This window comes from Poecilia latipinna, unplaced genomic scaffold, assembly GCF_001443285.1.
Source record: "Poecilia latipinna isolate Pla-1442-1.1 unplaced genomic scaffold, P_latipinna-1.0 Scaffold335, whole genome shotgun sequence".
Taxonomy (NCBI): Eukaryota; Metazoa; Chordata; class Actinopteri; order Cyprinodontiformes; family Poeciliidae; genus Poecilia; species Poecilia latipinna.
Window position 1 is genome coordinate 165,491 of NW_015112951.1, and position 15,858 is coordinate 181,348.

General features: G+C 40.4%; 2 protein-coding genes across 3 annotated transcripts; one reads left to right on the forward strand and one right to left on the reverse strand.

Moving 5' to 3' along the window:
• The first annotated feature begins 757 nt into the window (after positions 1-757).
• Positions 758-12,278, forward strand: adnp2b (ADNP homeobox 2b). Of its 2 annotated transcripts, none has more exons than XM_015035440.1 (4): positions 758-1,066; positions 5,338-5,459; positions 8,059-8,178; positions 8,809-12,278. In XM_015035440.1, exons 2-4 carry the CDS (start codon positions 5,352-5,354, stop codon positions 11,608-11,610), a joined length of 3,030 nt encoding a protein of 1,009 aa, XP_014890926.1. In that variant the 5' UTR covers positions 758-1,066; positions 5,338-5,351; the 3' UTR covers positions 11,611-12,278. The 2 variants fall into 2 exon arrangements, with proteins under 2 accessions (XP_014890926.1, XP_014890927.1); XM_015035441.1 differs by lacking the exon at positions 758-1,066 and adding an exon at positions 4,783-4,807.
• Positions 12,189-14,871, reverse strand: ggcta (gamma-glutamylcyclotransferase a). Its single transcript, XM_015035442.1, has 4 exons — positions 14,599-14,871; positions 13,620-13,765; positions 13,393-13,525; positions 12,189-13,000 (listed from the first exon to the last, which is right to left on the reverse strand). Exons 1-4 carry the CDS (start codon positions 14,773-14,775, stop codon positions 12,830-12,832), a joined length of 627 nt encoding a protein of 208 aa, XP_014890928.1. The 5' UTR covers positions 14,776-14,871; the 3' UTR covers positions 12,189-12,829.
• Positions 14,872-15,858: the final 987 nt, after the last annotated feature.

Sequence of the window (15,858 nt, forward strand, 5' to 3'; positions counted from 1 at the left end):
CTGCATTAAGTGATCAGAAACAAAACTGCAGACTGCTAACAAAAAGGTCTCAGTGGTCGCTCGCCACGTCAGTTCGAGGAGCTTCACTTCAACATCAGCGATGTGGCGAGGTCCTCAAAAACCAATGCGACCTCTGGATATGGAGGTCAAGTGATGGGCCTCAGTCGGATGACTAACGTCCCCCTTAACTTATCTAATAAGATTTTTAGGAACTAACGTCAAACTTGAACTTGTTCATGTGAAAAATAATTGGATCGTCTTTTACGAAACCATACAGCAGTGCATAAAAACTAAATCGCAGTTGAAATAAAAATAACAAAATTTTTGAAAATGGTAGTTTTTATACTTTGTGCAATGCTAGCCAAAACCCATGTAACTTATGAGTCTCTTGGTAGAATGGTTGCTTAATGTTGATTGGCCACAAAAAGTTGCATGATATGACATCACAAGCAAAGGCCCGCCCATTTAGCTCATTTTCTCGACAACCTATTGGTTAACTGGTGGTCCAGTACCACGTGACTCCCAGTGAGGGTGTAGGTGGCCACGCCCCCTAGCTAGCTATTTCTCATAGAATGAAAAAGTCCACTTTACAGGTTTAATGTGACATCCAAATCTGAAACTAGACTATGAAACACACCATGTGCACAGGTTGGGGCCACGCTGGCTGCAAAAGCAGCAGAGTAAAAAGTTATACAGTTTTGCAGAATGTAAAGTCTCCTATTGGTCAGGTTGTGCTGTATGCAAATGAAGTCGCTACGTCAGATCCTGAACTTGAGCGCCATTTTTTTTTTCCTCAACAGGGGGAAGAAAGGGGACAAAAGCTAGACCAAAAATAACTTATCTTCGGATTCCTTACGCCGTAATCACCGTTCGTATTCAACTTTAGCCCCTTAGCGCGGCGTGCGTGGGGAGGGGATGCTGCTCCGGTGAGCGGGGGTGAGCAGCGCTGGGAGCAGACGCAGTTCACCGACACACATCTGCGGGCCGGTGGAAGTGGAGCACCGTGGCTCCGCCAGAGGAGACACAGCGACGACTAACGTTAATCTGCGCCGAAAATATCACCGAGGTAAATATGTGCGAGGAGAGGCTGCGTGTTGCTGGAGTGGGAAGATGCGCTGTGACCGGCTCTGTGACCTGGCGTGTTATCTGTCAGCATGCTGCCGCTGCCAGCCTCTGGTTCCTGACTCCAATGTGGCTGATACACTGTCTGAATGTCTGCAGAGGGGAAGGGATTGGATTTAGGTAGCCATGAATGGCAAAAAAAACAACTATTTAGGTGTGTTCAGATACTGACAAACCAGCTGTTGCGCGGTAATTATGCTTTTTGATTATATTAACCATGACGTGCTTTTAAAAAAAAACAAACACAAACGAATCTTTGTGCAACAGTTTAACTACGTTATTATTACTATATTCGTGATTTATATCTAACTTTTTAAATGCTGTTTTTAGCTATTTAATATATTTTATATACGTTTCTGCATTTGCATTTTTACAGATTTGCATACTGCACCGTATTATTCCGTTTAAAGCAACATTTTACAGTGGGGAAAACAACATTTTACTTTAGTTTTTGTCTTATAATTGGCACAATCCTGGCATCACAATGATTCGTTAAGTGTGAAACAACAAAATGAGAAGTACAGTGCCCAGGTGGGACACAGAAAGAGACGGGGATAGGATGACGAGATCCATACTAGTGATATGAGCCTTTAAAACCGTGATTTAGTGTGGGAGACGCTAAAATGTACTCTAAAATGCATTCAGGTGGTTCCTATATCTCTTTGAACCCATTTCAACACAAAATATATTTGTTTATTAAAATCTAAATATGCTTTTTTAATAAACAAATATAAATAAGCACGATTGAACAAGTCACAACAGTGCATGGTGGAATAATTCAAGGTATCTTGATACACACACACATATATACAAATTCTGTAAACATAACATCCTGTTGGACCACACCAGAGTTGCAGCAATGCAAGAATCCCTCAAAATGAAAAAGATGCTATCTTTATTGCTGGATGTGTCAGACAAAGCTGTCCCAATCCAGTGGACAGGTCATTATTATTTGGCATACAAAAAAAAAAGAAGCAATTTCAGCATTTCAGTTTAGAGTACAACACATTATCTCATATAACTATTATACATTATAATAGAAATGTGACCAACCATAAAAAAACCACATATTTTCATTTACCTTTACACATTTTATTTATTTAATCTTCTTGATGATCCCAAAGACTTAATAGTGACGCAGTATGAGGATATTTTAGTTCTGGGAAATATTAAAATTAAATGGGTTTAAATGAACTGCACCCTGATTTTTTTTTTTTCCACATACTTAAATATGTTTTCAAAAACAAAATTCCCCAAATCTGAGTGATGATTTTAGTTCTGCGTTGTGCATTTGTATCTCAGTAAATTAAAAATACTTTTCAAAAGTAAGAGTGGAAATCTAAATCCAGTTTCTCGGAAAACTTGAATATTATTAGAAGACCAGCTGTTAATATGTTATTATTATTATTCCCTCTGGTTTAGGGTGCTGGGCAATGTGCTTTTGCCCAGTTTTTATTAGCATTGCACCAATATAGAAATTTGGTCTGGTTTTGATATCCAGTATTAATGCTGCTGTTCTGGTCAATTACTGATATTTACTTATATTACATACGTATTTAATTGTCCACATTCCTGAACCTATGTAAAAATGGCTACACCTCTACATTGCTTCTCTTTGTCAGTTAAACTACCCACAATCCTTTGCTGCATCACTGTCTGTCACATGACTGAACAAATACCACATGGCCAACACCTTCCCCTCCCCCACCTGAAGCACATTCACAAAAGGCAACAAGATGGAAATAAACGTCAGTTGTTAAAATCATCTCAGTTTTACTTCAAGGACTGATACCAATATGCTAAAAAATGACTTGACACTGGCTTATATGTATGTTGACCCTGCTGTATTGTGGATCCGTAGCTTTTACGATGGGTAACCATAGAAACAATGTAGGGGTTTTTGTTGTTGACCACCTAGAGCAGCTGATTAACATCTCAAATGAGGTGAACTAGAAAGAGAGAATGAGGAAGTTCTCCTTCAATAATAATGGTCCTGTGTGAGATCTTTGGCAAACAATCAATTTGATGAACTTTAAGCACATCCAAGCACCCAGTCAGAGTATTGAGAATTCAGTATTTTTCTGTATGTTTCACCGAGACGTGGCTGCAGGATCAAATCCCCGACTCTGTGTCTGTGCCCGGCTTTCGAACCATAAGAGCAGACTGAGATTTTAAGAGGAGTAGCAAGAGTAAAGGACGTGGAGTAGCAGCGGTGCTGTTAAACTGTAGATGGGATAATCCAGGACATGCTGCTGTTTAGGTTTTGTTCCATATTATGTACCAAGAAAGTTTTGCAAGTTTTATTTTGGGAACCGTGTAAACTTTGCAATTTGCTGTTCTCGACACTACATGCGGTGTCATCAGCTTAATTATCCCAATACAACTGTCTACTATGCTTCCAATATTTTATCAGTTTTCAGCTAGTCTACCAGAACGAGAGAAAAGAAATGCTGAATTTGTTTTATGCACATGTCTTGGATGCATACATCTCCAAAGACCTTCTTTTGGCAAGTCAAGTCATATACTTGTTTTTCTTTGCTTGGTGTATAAACCAGTTGTTCAAAGGCAACCTGTAATAATAATAATAATAATAATAAAAGTGTGGCTTTGAAGAGTAAACCACAACAGGCAATCTTTCTAGGCACAGCCATAACCACTTGCAATTCTTTGAAGAAAACTGAATTATGTAATTCATATAGTCAGACATCCTACATGTGGAACATAATCCACCAAAGGTCACTGGTGAAGAATCATACTAGTCCAACGCTTTCCTTTTTATAAAATAAAACCTAAAATAACTGAACCCAGAACCACAACTGCAAACTAACCAAATAAATGAAGGAGTTCTAACGGTAAACATCTGAAATATATTACTGTGTCCAATTACTCTACAGCGTTTTTAAGATGAACTACTGAGATGCACCTGTTATCAAATTTACTTTACAAAAGAAAAGCAGCTAGAAGTGATGGTCTGGTTTAGACTTGATTGGACACGCATGTAGCTAAATTAATAGGTCTGTAAATAGTTTGTTGAGCAATAAACTGGCACATCTAGAATAGTACCGGAGGGTTTAATTTTTGACATAAAGAGTGAAGTGATAGTGCAATCAGGGAGTTACCTGAGCATCCAACAATCACTTAAATGAATGAGTGAATTTTGTAGGGCATGTCATCATCGCATTAGACGCCTTTAACAGGACTTTACATACTCAAATAGAAGTCACACTTTATGTCTGCATGAGATGGTATTGTGTGGTTAAATCGTACATTTATTGCCATCTGGGCTGTATAAACATGGCAGTGGTGAAATGCTGGAGTCAGTTTGCACACACATGCATTGTGTCATTTCTCTCTTTGTTGTAGAGTGTGCACCTCACATGCCTTGCATTTGTGCAATGTGCCCACTTTGGGCGTTTTTTAAAATATGTACAATCTGTTTACTTTGGTCCGAATTAGTTGATTAGTTTAACTCAGGGGGTGCCCGAAGTCGGTCCTCGAGGGCCGGCATCCTGCATGTTTTAGTTCTCTCCCTGGTTTAACACACCTGGATTAAATGATGGCCCGTTACAAGGCCTAGGAGGAACATTGACAAGCTGAAAAGGTTGTTGCTACCACCAGGGAGAGAACTAAAACGTGCAGGATGCCGACCCTCGAGGACCGACTTTGGACACCCCTGGTTTAACTGGTAAGTTTTTTGGGTGGTTCGGAAAACTCTTAACCAAACCGAAACTTGTCACTAAAGAAACGGTTAATTTAAAACTGTACCGAGACCGTTTGGTGGAGGTGGACTTGGCACGGTTGTGCCCTTCACTTCTACACAAGCGGAAATAAAATGTTTGATTGCAGCCTCCTCCTGCTGCATGTGTATATGCTCCTGGCCAAGACACTTAACCCCGAGTTGGTGAATGTGGCTAATATATTGTTTCAAATGGGCATTATGACTAGAATACATTAATCCTAAATTTAGTCAATTTAGGATTAATGTATGATGACCTTCTTTCAGATGTTCATTCTCTGCATCACCCCTGCAATTGAGGCCACAATTTATGTCCTCTGAGACGACTTTGGCGGTGCCAACTCCTTTCTAATCAAATCATATATGTCACCACCGTTGGGCTGCATGTGCACAAAATCAGGCCATTCAAGTCTGGCTGTTTTAACTTGTTTTACATTGTCTAATTGTGCCACGGTTGTCTGTTTTTGTTTTCCTTTAAGGTTTGCGGTAAATCATGTATCAACTTCCAGTAGGAAGTGTAGAAAAGATTCGAAAGGCTCGTAAAGCAGTGAAAAACATCCTAAGTGAGATTGGCCTCGAAGACTGTCAGAACTGGCTGAAGGTATGTTTCATTGTTATTGTTCAATAGCTCACAAAGAGTTTTATATGTCAGGAGGCTGTAAATGTCATTTCAAATTGTGATTTCCCTTTAAGTTCTTGTTCTTTTCGTGCAGTTTTTAACATGCTGATAGGATGACCCTCGCCTGCATCCTGCATAACTTGTAACTACTTACTGTGTCTGATGTTACAAATTGCATGCTACTAACGGTGAAAATTATTCAAAGAAAATTAAATATCTCGTTATTTAAGAAGTCTTTATCTCATTGATAAAGACTTCTCTCTTTATCAATGAGAGAAGTCTTGAAATCATCCTTAGTGAGCCAGCAGTAGTTTATAATTTTAACATCTTTTCTACATTCTTGAAATTTGTGTTTTTTTTTTTTAATATGTATTATTAAACTTCTGATTGACATAATCTTTGAAACTGTACAACTTTTTTGTCATAGAAGCAACAGCAGCCAGCATCTGAGTTGTGAGAACTGGCTTTCTGCTGTTGAGTTTTGAATATTTAGTAGGATCTGACTGTAGCAGCCGACAACTAAAAGTTTCCGGTATTCTCAAATCCAAAACTCGTCAGCACTCTTACGGCCATATTCATCCACTCCCATGAGTTGTGAAGTTCTGCTGAAGAAATGCATCCAGTTTTGACGCGTTCTGACAACGTGTCTCTCCGTGGTGAGAAAAAAGTCCCGTAAACACCGTTAAGCATGAGGACGCACGAGGGCGCACAGAGCCCGACTTTGACGCAGCACAGGCGCACACATTGCGCATGGCTACGCATGCAGCTGGTGGATTCATGTCAAAACAAACCCCAAAATGCCTCACATCCTTAAGACAGGACGCGTGTTGGCTACACATCGGTGGCTTGAGATTTAGTTTCCGAGTTGACCAGTCAGAAATATTTCAGAAAGAATACATGCTTGTCAAAACAAGCTCAAGTCGCTCTCTGGATATTATTGGCTCAGAAAAAAACATTTCATAACATTATTGGCCGAATGAGGTGTCAATCAAATGGGGGGGCTCTGGGCTGCCATATAAAAGCGTCATAATGGACACTGGCAGAGTTTAAGCCCTTTTTGCTCACCCCAGAAAATACAGTGTAAAAACGGCACGTGGGCGTTCTGGTGCGGGTTAAGGGGTTAAAAGTAAACTTTGTTGGCTTGGGTTTTATTTTTTCCAAGCTGAGAAGTGCTATGATTACTAATTACCTAATTTTTTCCTATTATTGCATCATGAACACTGACTGTAACTCAGGACGTGAGACCTGAAGGGATATTGATGATGCACTTGTTCCTTGTGACTACTTGCAAACATTTTCTATCTACTCTTTAAGTAATTTTGGTTGGGCTGCAGTACCAGTGAAGATTCAGAGTCCCACACTTTCTGGATTTGTAGGTAAAGACTCTCACTGTGGTTCTCCAGAGCACCAAAACTTTACATCAGGGCCAGAAAAAAACCATGTTGAAGTGTGACCATAAAACAAGCAAAACCATAAAAAAAATTACTATAAGAAGGCAAATACTTTTTATGTAAGCCGAACACTTTAGGTCAGTCTGGTTAAACACAAAGGAAAATGTTCTTATTTCATTTAGGTCTACAGAGTGTCTATTATTGATAAGTTGCAGCATCATTTATAATTAAATGTTTCTTTTTTAATTTGGAATGACTTGATTTCTATGCAGTTTGATGAAATTGGGTCGTTCATTATTAGGGTCGGGCAGTATCTGTAAAACATGGCAACGTATTTGTGCCGAGCAACATATTAACATCTGTTTTTGCCATTTTCCCTACCTGTGTCCAGTATAATCGACCTTTTAACACAAATGTTTCAAGAACAGCCAAATAAAAAAAAAATAGAGGAAAAATAGCATCACCACTCAGATGAGCTGTTGCTATGCAAGTCGGATAATAAAACCAAGAAAAGAGAAAAATAAAACTTAGTAGTTCTATAGACAGTCCCCTGATTTCTTTGCAGACTCTCTCGTTAACATTAATAATGTTACACTGACTCCAACTTATTATTGTCCTTTTAAAAGACGTGAAAAAATCTTTTCTTTTTGTAAACAGATAAAACTAAACCTTATTGTCTTTTCTTATCTGTTTTAATCTGGTGCTAATCTTCTCTTCACTGTTGTTTAAGTTTAAAAAAGTATGGAAAAAGGAAAATGAAACATGTTTGTCCATCCAGTCATCTGTCGATCCATTCATCCACTAATCTTTCCAGCCATCCTTTGCTTCCTCCTTCACAGCCTGTTTTGCAGGTTGTACATTTAAATCCTGTCCATTACACCCAGAAATTTGACTGATAAATCTGGAAATGTCAGCAGGTTATGTAGGAATCTTGCCTGTGGGTGGAGCTGTTTCATAGATAATTTTGCAGAAACAGAATTATTTCATCAGTGCAACAACTTATCTCGCCTTGCCAGGCACCACCAGTAGAAGTCAGAAAAAAGCTGTTTTATTTTATTTATTCTGTAGATTTGGCTCAATAGAGATTGCGAGAACTCTTTGGAGAGTTCTGATCTTCAGGACAAGAAGGATGTAGTCTTAACATTCTCTGAAGGGATGTTTTCTATTATGATTTTGTTTGTTCTGTGCAGGATCTGAATGAAAACCCAGATGAGAAAAATCCAGATGAAGAAGAGGAGGAAGAAGAAGCGTTTCAGGAAACAGAATGGGTTGATATCACAGAGGGATTCAGTGTCCGGCAGCAGAAGAAGGTGAACTTCATGTTTTCCTTTTGCATCAATGACTTTCTTCAAAATCCAAAATAATGAAATCTTTTTTTTTTTTTTTTTTTTTTTTTTACTGTAGTGTTTTATTTTATCTTACCGTTTTTCTCCTAAATGTTTTCGTCACGTATCACTTCTCTGTATGCACAAGTTATGTCTTGATTAAACAAGAAAAAGTATGCTGATTCTGCAAAACAGTTTTCATGCAGGACTGAGATTCTTGAAGCATGATTACTTTGAGTAATAATAATAAAAAAAGTGTGAAGTACAAATCTAAAACTAAAATCTAAAATGATCTCATTGCTTTGTTCAAAACGGATTTTAAACGTGCTTGAAACTTGTCATTGAATTAGGTTGTCATCAAAAATTTATTTCAGTCATTCTATTGAGATTCATTTCAGCAAATTTCATCCTTCCAACTCTCAAATATACTTGTATATAACGCTAAACAAAAGGCCTTCTTCTTATTCAAACAATTAGACTTTACCCTCCTTGCCTGCTCAAATGGATATACATCAGAATATGAGGATCTTTTAGGCCTGCTAATTTAACAAATTTAGCAGCTGGAAGAAAATTATTGTATTTACCTGATTTTCATTTGTTTCCGTCTCTGTCCAGTGGCCGTATCGGTCTCGATCTCTGTGCTGCACCCTCTGCAAGTACTCATCACAAAACCTCTACAACTTCAGAAGCCACGTCTCTCGCTGCCACGCGTACGTTCAGTCGTACTGCGCACTGGCACCCTGCTCTCAATGCCTCTTTATCGCTCACCCCAAGATCGTCAAGAAGCACATGCTCTTCTTCCACGCCAAACTGCCCGTCCCAAACATACAGCCGCAGAAGGAGAGTGGGTTCACCCATCGCTCTGCAGAGAGGTATCAATGTCGAAGGTGCGGATTCCCGACATCCTCTATCTTCGCGATAAAGAAGCACATCATTCTCAAGCACCTGGATCACCTGGCAGAGCAGTACATTGGTTACAGATTGCACCAGCAGGGGACTACGGCAGTAAAGATCTACTGCTGCAAGGTGTGCAAGGTAAACACTGGAACTCTAGACCAAATGTTGCACCATATGCTGGTGGAGCCAGCACATTATACAGTTACCATTCAGGTGCAGAGTGTCATTACAGAAAACAAGAACTACACTGTTAAACCAACTTCTAATGGAAATGGATTGTTGGTCACATTCCCAAATATTGCTCCCAAACCACAGGCGCCTCAGATATTTCCCAGTAACCAGCTGGTTTTGCCCAGTAATGGCCAACCTGCTGGGACTGTTGTGGCGGTGCAGCAGCTGCAAGGCAACACGAACAGTGCAACTCTGATCTGTACTCCTGGAACCAACCAAGCTTTCCTCCCTCCACAAGCATCGGCGCTGGTGCAACTTGCTAGCGCCGAAGCTAAAGGTTTGCTCCAGCCTGGTGCGACGATAGCCCTCCGTAGCGCTCTGCCCCAAGGGTCGTCCGTAGTCCAGCTTCCCACAGTGTCCAATGTGTCTCTGAAGCAGACACCCGTGACCTTACCCTCTCCTATAGCTCAACCACAACAGGCTCAACCACAAGGGCAGCAAGTGGTTCTTCCACCAGGACCTCAAACCAATCTGGCTGCTGGAGTCGCTCCTAAGCCTGTTGTGGCTGCACAGACTTCACAAGCAAACCACACTCCCCTACAAGGAACTATGCTCACGTCACAGTCCCTGCTGAGTCACCTTATCCCCACCGGCAACAGGGTGAACGGCATGCCCACGTACACGTTCGCTCCACTCGTCTCTCAGAAAACATCCACGCCTCTCAAGCCTGTTGAGCAATTGAGTAACTCCACGCCACAGACCAAGAGGTGGATCACATGCCCCCTCTGCAATGAACTTTTCCCTTCAAACGTCTTCGATATGCACATGGAGGCCGCCCACCAGACCAAATCTACCGCTTCCAAGTCAGAAAGCGTTGCCGCCCGAGCAGCATTCCTGAAGAAAATGCCCGACAAGACCGTCAAATGTCTGACATGCAAAATTTTGCTAACAGAGCGGGTCGTCTTCCAACACTTGTTGCATGGGCTCAATTGTTTGTACTGCTCAGCTTTGTTCTTTTCAGTCAAACAGCTTGTAGACCATGTAAAGCTGCACAATCCAGCCAGCAAGGTGTATTGTGACTTTCTTAGGCAGAAGTACAGGATATACTCCAAAGGTAACGGTGCCATCATCTTTCCTCATTTCGACGTGAACACCACCGCACCAAAGGACATCCTGGGAGAAGCAGAGGTCAACCTCGCCCTAGTCACAAGTTCTCTTGACCTAATTTACTTCAAGTTGCAAGCCAGCAGCCCACAAGAAGTTTGCCCCACACCCATGAAAATCCATAGCGCCTACTGTCCCTTCTGCAACGAGAGGTTTCAGAATCAGTCTGATCATGTTCTGCACTTGAAGCAGAAGCACTTTGTGGCGCCAACCATTCATGCCATCTTGAAGACTGAGGCGTTCAAGTGCATATACTGCAACGGGGTGTACACAGGAAAGGTCACTCAGCAGGCTGTGATGCTCCATATCCAACGGTGTCGCTGTTCTCCAAAACCGCCTCCACTGCCGCCACCGCCGCCACCGATTCCTAAGCCCACGGCTCCCACAGCTGTGCTGCAGCATCAACCACAACTAAAGCCAGCTCCACAGGTCAGTCAGCAGTCGGGACTTTACTTCCTTCAAGTGCCGCAGGGAATGACGATGACACGGGCCATAGCCCCAGCTCGTGTGATCCGAGCCCCAGCCCCTGCGGACCCTCCAGAAACCGAGGCAGAGAGGCAGCTGAAGAGGAGGCTTGAGGCAGCTTTGAAGGAGGCCATGGAGGCCAACAGGCGAGAGCGAGAAGAAAAGGCCGCCATGCGCAAGAGGAAAGAGCAGGAGAAACGGCTGCGGGAGAAGGACTTGCAGGAGAAGCAGGAATCCCCACCAGAGCCAGAGATCCCGAGCGACCCTACGGTCAAGCTCGTGTTGGAGCCGAGCGCCGTGGAGCGACGCTGCAGTGACGAACGCAGAGAGTTTATCTCAAAGTACTTCAACATGAACCCCTATGCCACCAAACCGGAGACCGAGGAGTTGTGCAGAAGGCTGTCTATAACCAAAGCAGAGCTGGCGGGCCAATTCAGCAAGAAGCGCAGCAAGTGCATGAAAAGCCTCAAGAGGAACACAGCCGCCATCTTACTCGGCTTTAACATGAGCGAGCTGAGCAAAGTGAAGCACAAGCTACTGATCCCAGAGCCAGAGGCGCCGGCTGACATCGTGGAGTCGGACGAAGAGGAGGATGAATCTGAAGAACCAGAAACGACTGGAGAACCGACGACGACTGTAAAAGGCGCGAAGGACGTGGAGGACGAACTAGAACCGATGGATGTAGGTGACGCAGAGACGGAGCAGGAGCCGATGGAATGAGCCGAGATATTTGAGATATGGACCAAAAATAAGCAAATCAAGTAACAGTTTAAATTCTAAACAGAAACTGATAATTCCCAACGACTTTTCTGTTGAGTAATAGTCTCATTTCATAAAATCTGAGTTACCCTGAAACAGAGGGCGGTTTGTTTATGTAGCCCTCGCTAATAGTGCTTTGGTCCACCTCAGTATGTCATCAGTGCTCCTCCTTCTGATTTCCACTTGGATGCAGTGACAGGTTGAGGCTTTTCTAAAACATAATGATACTGAGTTAATGAACAGCATCTCCCTGGATTCAACTTTTACCACAAACCTAAGTTCTCAGCTGCCTTTTATACCCTTTATTTAAAACCACTCACTCAAAATATTTCTAAATTACTTTGGTTCAGTTTATATTTTTTTATTACATTAGACTTTGCCTTATGAGTTTGACCTTTTTTCTGTTTTGTGACCACCGCTGCTTTTGTATTTTTCACAATTTTTCACAGACCAAAATCTACTCAGAATGTTCCTCTCTTCCCTCCAAATTTTTACACGTTTTTTTAAATATTTTTTTTAGCCTTAATTTGAATTCTCGTTTCCTGTCAGAATAACTTAATTTGTGCCATTGCGAGGTCCACACGTCTGCATAGAATTGAGCAAAGATTAAACTACACTCACACATTGCTGAATAATCCTGTGCATTGGTTTTGTTTTCCTGGCTGCTTCTTTTTGTATTAGTATTTTCTATAACTACTAGAGTATGAAAAGTGTTGGGTTAGATATAAAAGTAAAACATTCTGTCCAAGGCCACTGTGGTGTAAAAAAAAAAACAAAAGAAATAAAAAAATAAAGTGGTTTCCTTTTAAACAAATGATTCACTTTTATTTAATAAAATATGCTCATGTTAGAGTATTTTCAGAAGACATCTAGTAATTTCAGTCATGTGTTATTGGCGGTGTAATATTACTAATAATACTGTTTAATTTTACTATTCATCAGGCTGCATGCTGGGCCGCACCAACTATCTTGTGATTGGATGCTTACAATATTACGACACAGCAAGAGGTAAATCTATTCAACAAGCAAAATGCAGATTGACCTTCAGGTCTAGATGATTTTTTTATTTATTTATTTTTTACAGGAAAGCATCATAGATGTAACTACAATTACATCTACCACAATAAGAGGAATACAGTAGCCAGTTGAAAGCCTAAATGGGTGATGAGGCTGAAATGTTCTAAGAACTAGTTATATTAATGTGAGTTTGCTCAGTTAGTTCCAGGGAGCTGGTAGTGGCTCTAATTTGATCCAGGATTGAGGGGCCGGAGTAGTTGTTGGTCTGAATGGCCTGCAGTCTCTCAAGGTATTCCTTTGGAAGCCCGTTCTGTGCTGCTCCCATGCACACCACCTTCAATATGGAAAAAAAAACAAAACACAAACAACAATTAAGCAAAAACAAGAACTTTGCAAGTAATGATTGAACAAATAGTCACAGCTTGAGGGATGATTTCTCAAATGGAACAACACATTTTGAAAATCCCCCCTTTCTATCAAATAGATTCTGTGATATTTGGAGTGTTGATTTACAAAACAGTTGCCTTAAAAAAACACCCTAACCCTTAGATTCATTGTGGTTTAGTGGAAAAAAAAAATCTAAAATCATCACTTGTGTGTCCCAGTTCTTGTTCATATTGATTTCTACCTGGAAGAAGAGAAGTTTCTCACTTGGAACTTTGTGATGAAATAGAATGCAACAAAAATAAAATTATTTTGTCATGTTAGTGTGTGTTCTCGGGACACCTCTTTGTACTGTGGAGATGGAGGACAGGCGTGAAAATTGTTCATCTGGTACGTCCTGCATTGTTTCACCCCCTGGTCAGTCTCAACAGAGACCTCTAGTGGAGAGTAGTTTCCTTGGCTCACACCTTCCTGCCTTCAGGGGAACATAAGTAGAAAAAAAAAAACATGTTTAAACTGCACCAATTTAATGAGAAACTTTTAACCAGATGTGCATTTGTGCCTCTCACTTGTCTAAGGTTGGGAGGTTTTCATTGCTCAAAGTCCAGACTACACCCCACACCTCTTCGCCCTGACAGGACTCGATGGTGGCCACTCCGCCGTGCCAGGAGTTTTCAACATGTTCCGCCCACAAGCCAAGGTTCAGCTTGTAGTCCTGTGAAAAGTCCGGTTTGACTTTTCAAAAATTAAATTATTTTCAAATCACAAACTGTTTTCTAGAATATTTCGCAAGTATATAATTATTTTTGTACAGGTCTCTCCTGTCAGATATGTTGGCAACGACACTAGAATACCAACACTAGAAGCGGTCAGATCCCCCTCTCCCAAAAGAGCCTTAAAATAAATTTTCCTTTTTGAATTTTGAAAAATGAATGAAACCACAAAATATGTTTCATGCCATCTCTCTTTCTGTTCGGGCTTGTGCTTAATATAATTTTCAAGCAGGACTTCAAATAAGAAAATAAAATTGTATTTTATTATTTTACGTTTTTTTAAACAATCACAAATAAGTGTATTGTCAAATTAATAATACAAAACATTTCAGCAAAGTTTGACCATCCTCAGTGTTTTATTTTGTTCTGGAGCAAATCAAATGTACATCGGAGTCTAAAATGCTGCGTTAAAGTGCAAAGTCGGATGCCAACGTCGGCAAATTAATAACATCTCTGACCTTGACACGCATTTCTATTCAGTGTATAAAATATTACATACAGAAGACACACACACACAGAGAGAGAGAGAGACTGACAGAACTAGACTTTTCGTTCTGGTAACAATTCGAATACTGACTTCAGCTACTTTCATTAAAACCAGACAAAAACAGCGTTAGCATAGCATTAGCCAAAAAACACGACAGAAATAATGGCATGAATAATGGTTTACTACATGAATTACATGTGAAATCCTACGTAATTACATTCTGTCGTAAAGGCGCCGCGAAGAGCAACATACTGACGCCATAAAATTGATCAATTTTAATATACAAACCTTTAGTCGACCAGTAGAGACGAACGAAGCCGATGGATTCTTTAGCTGCAGTCTTTCCCTCAATAAGTTGCTTCCAAACGCAAAGTACATAAAACTACCGTGGCTGGTAGCTGACATTTCTAAAAAATATATATCAATTATTAAAAATATATAGGAAATATACGACACACACCACATCGGATTGGATTCGTTTCAACCGGTGTTCCGACTATCGGTGCTACCTCGCACTTTCTACCGTAGCACGGATAGTTAGCTATGTCTGTCAGTGCTACGCGTCCAAAACTGCTACCGTCATGTTACATGACGAAACCAGAAGATCACTTCATCTGAATATTCTACCAGTTTAAAATGAAAAACTAAACATGCATGCCCTAATCCTTTTACTAGAATATTCTACCTTTTTAAAAAATATATTTTAAATACAGAGGTGTTTGTAATAATAGTATCAGACAGGGGGAAACAGGGTTTTATTGTAATTAAATTACCGCAACTCTGTTTTGCGCAATAATATGCTGCAAGTCTGTTATCAGATGCAGTGCAGACACAACGTGTCGACCGAACTGCGCAGTGCACCGTGTACCTGAAATGATAGGATATGCTTACACTAATATTACACCGCTTTACAGCTTTAATCTCACATAGTATCGCTATCAATAGCTATTTAGTAAGGTTTAGTAAAAAAAAAAAAAGTGTAATTAAACTAAAATATTTTAAAGTATAGGGACTAAATAGCCCACAAAATAACGTATTTTGCCCTGATTAACAGCCAAACAATGACTTGTTTACAGTGGTAACGACATTGCCAAAGCCATTTATAAATATATTTAGTTGATGTCTGCCACGTAAACTAAAAACATGAAGTAAAACAACAGCTTAATGAAAGCCAGGTATTAAATAAAGCTTTCCGCAATCTTCGATGAAATAAAACGCATGAAACAAAACTTCCACAGGTAGGACGTATTGATAAGAAAGCTGCCGAGTAAGCAGTATGTGACGAAATCGATGTGCGCATGCGCATTACCACAAGGTAGGACGGATTTCTGGGTAGCACAGATCAGTTTCATACTAGAGAAAAATGCTGCTGCTACAACAACAAACAATAGTGGATCGATTGAATGCGTAATTTGCCCAAAATATACATTTCCAAAGCACTCAATCGTATCTGTAATTTGCTCAAATAAACTTTTAACTTATAAATGAACTGCAGAAGTCATAACGTGTGAATCTGACAGCAGATTAATCCATGATACTCTTTTCTTT

Bases quoted from the DNA above. Each gene is read 5' to 3' on its own strand.
- ggcta (XM_015035442.1), bottom strand. From the start codon at position 14,775: ATGTGGTGTGTGTCGTATATTTCCTATATATTTTTAATAATTGATATA. The intron at 13,526-13,619 runs GTGAGAGGCACA...GTTCCCCTGAAG, and splicing joins AACCTCCCAACCTTAGACAA to GCAGGAAGGTGTGAGCCAAG. The intron at 13,001-13,392 runs GTGTCCCGAGAA...TCCATATTGAAG, and splicing joins CATCTCCACAGTACAAAGAG to GTGGTGTGCATGGGAGCAGC.
- adnp2b (XM_015035440.1), top strand. From the start codon at position 5,352: ATGTATCAACTTCCAGTAGGAAGTGTAGAAAAGATTCGAAAGGCTCGT. The intron at 5,460-8,058 runs GTATGTTTCATT...TGTTCTGTGCAG, and splicing joins ACTGTCAGAACTGGCTGAAG to GATCTGAATGAAAACCCAGA. The intron at 8,179-8,808 runs GTGAACTTCATG...GTCTCTGTCCAG, and splicing joins GTGTCCGGCAGCAGAAGAAG to TGGCCGTATCGGTCTCGATC.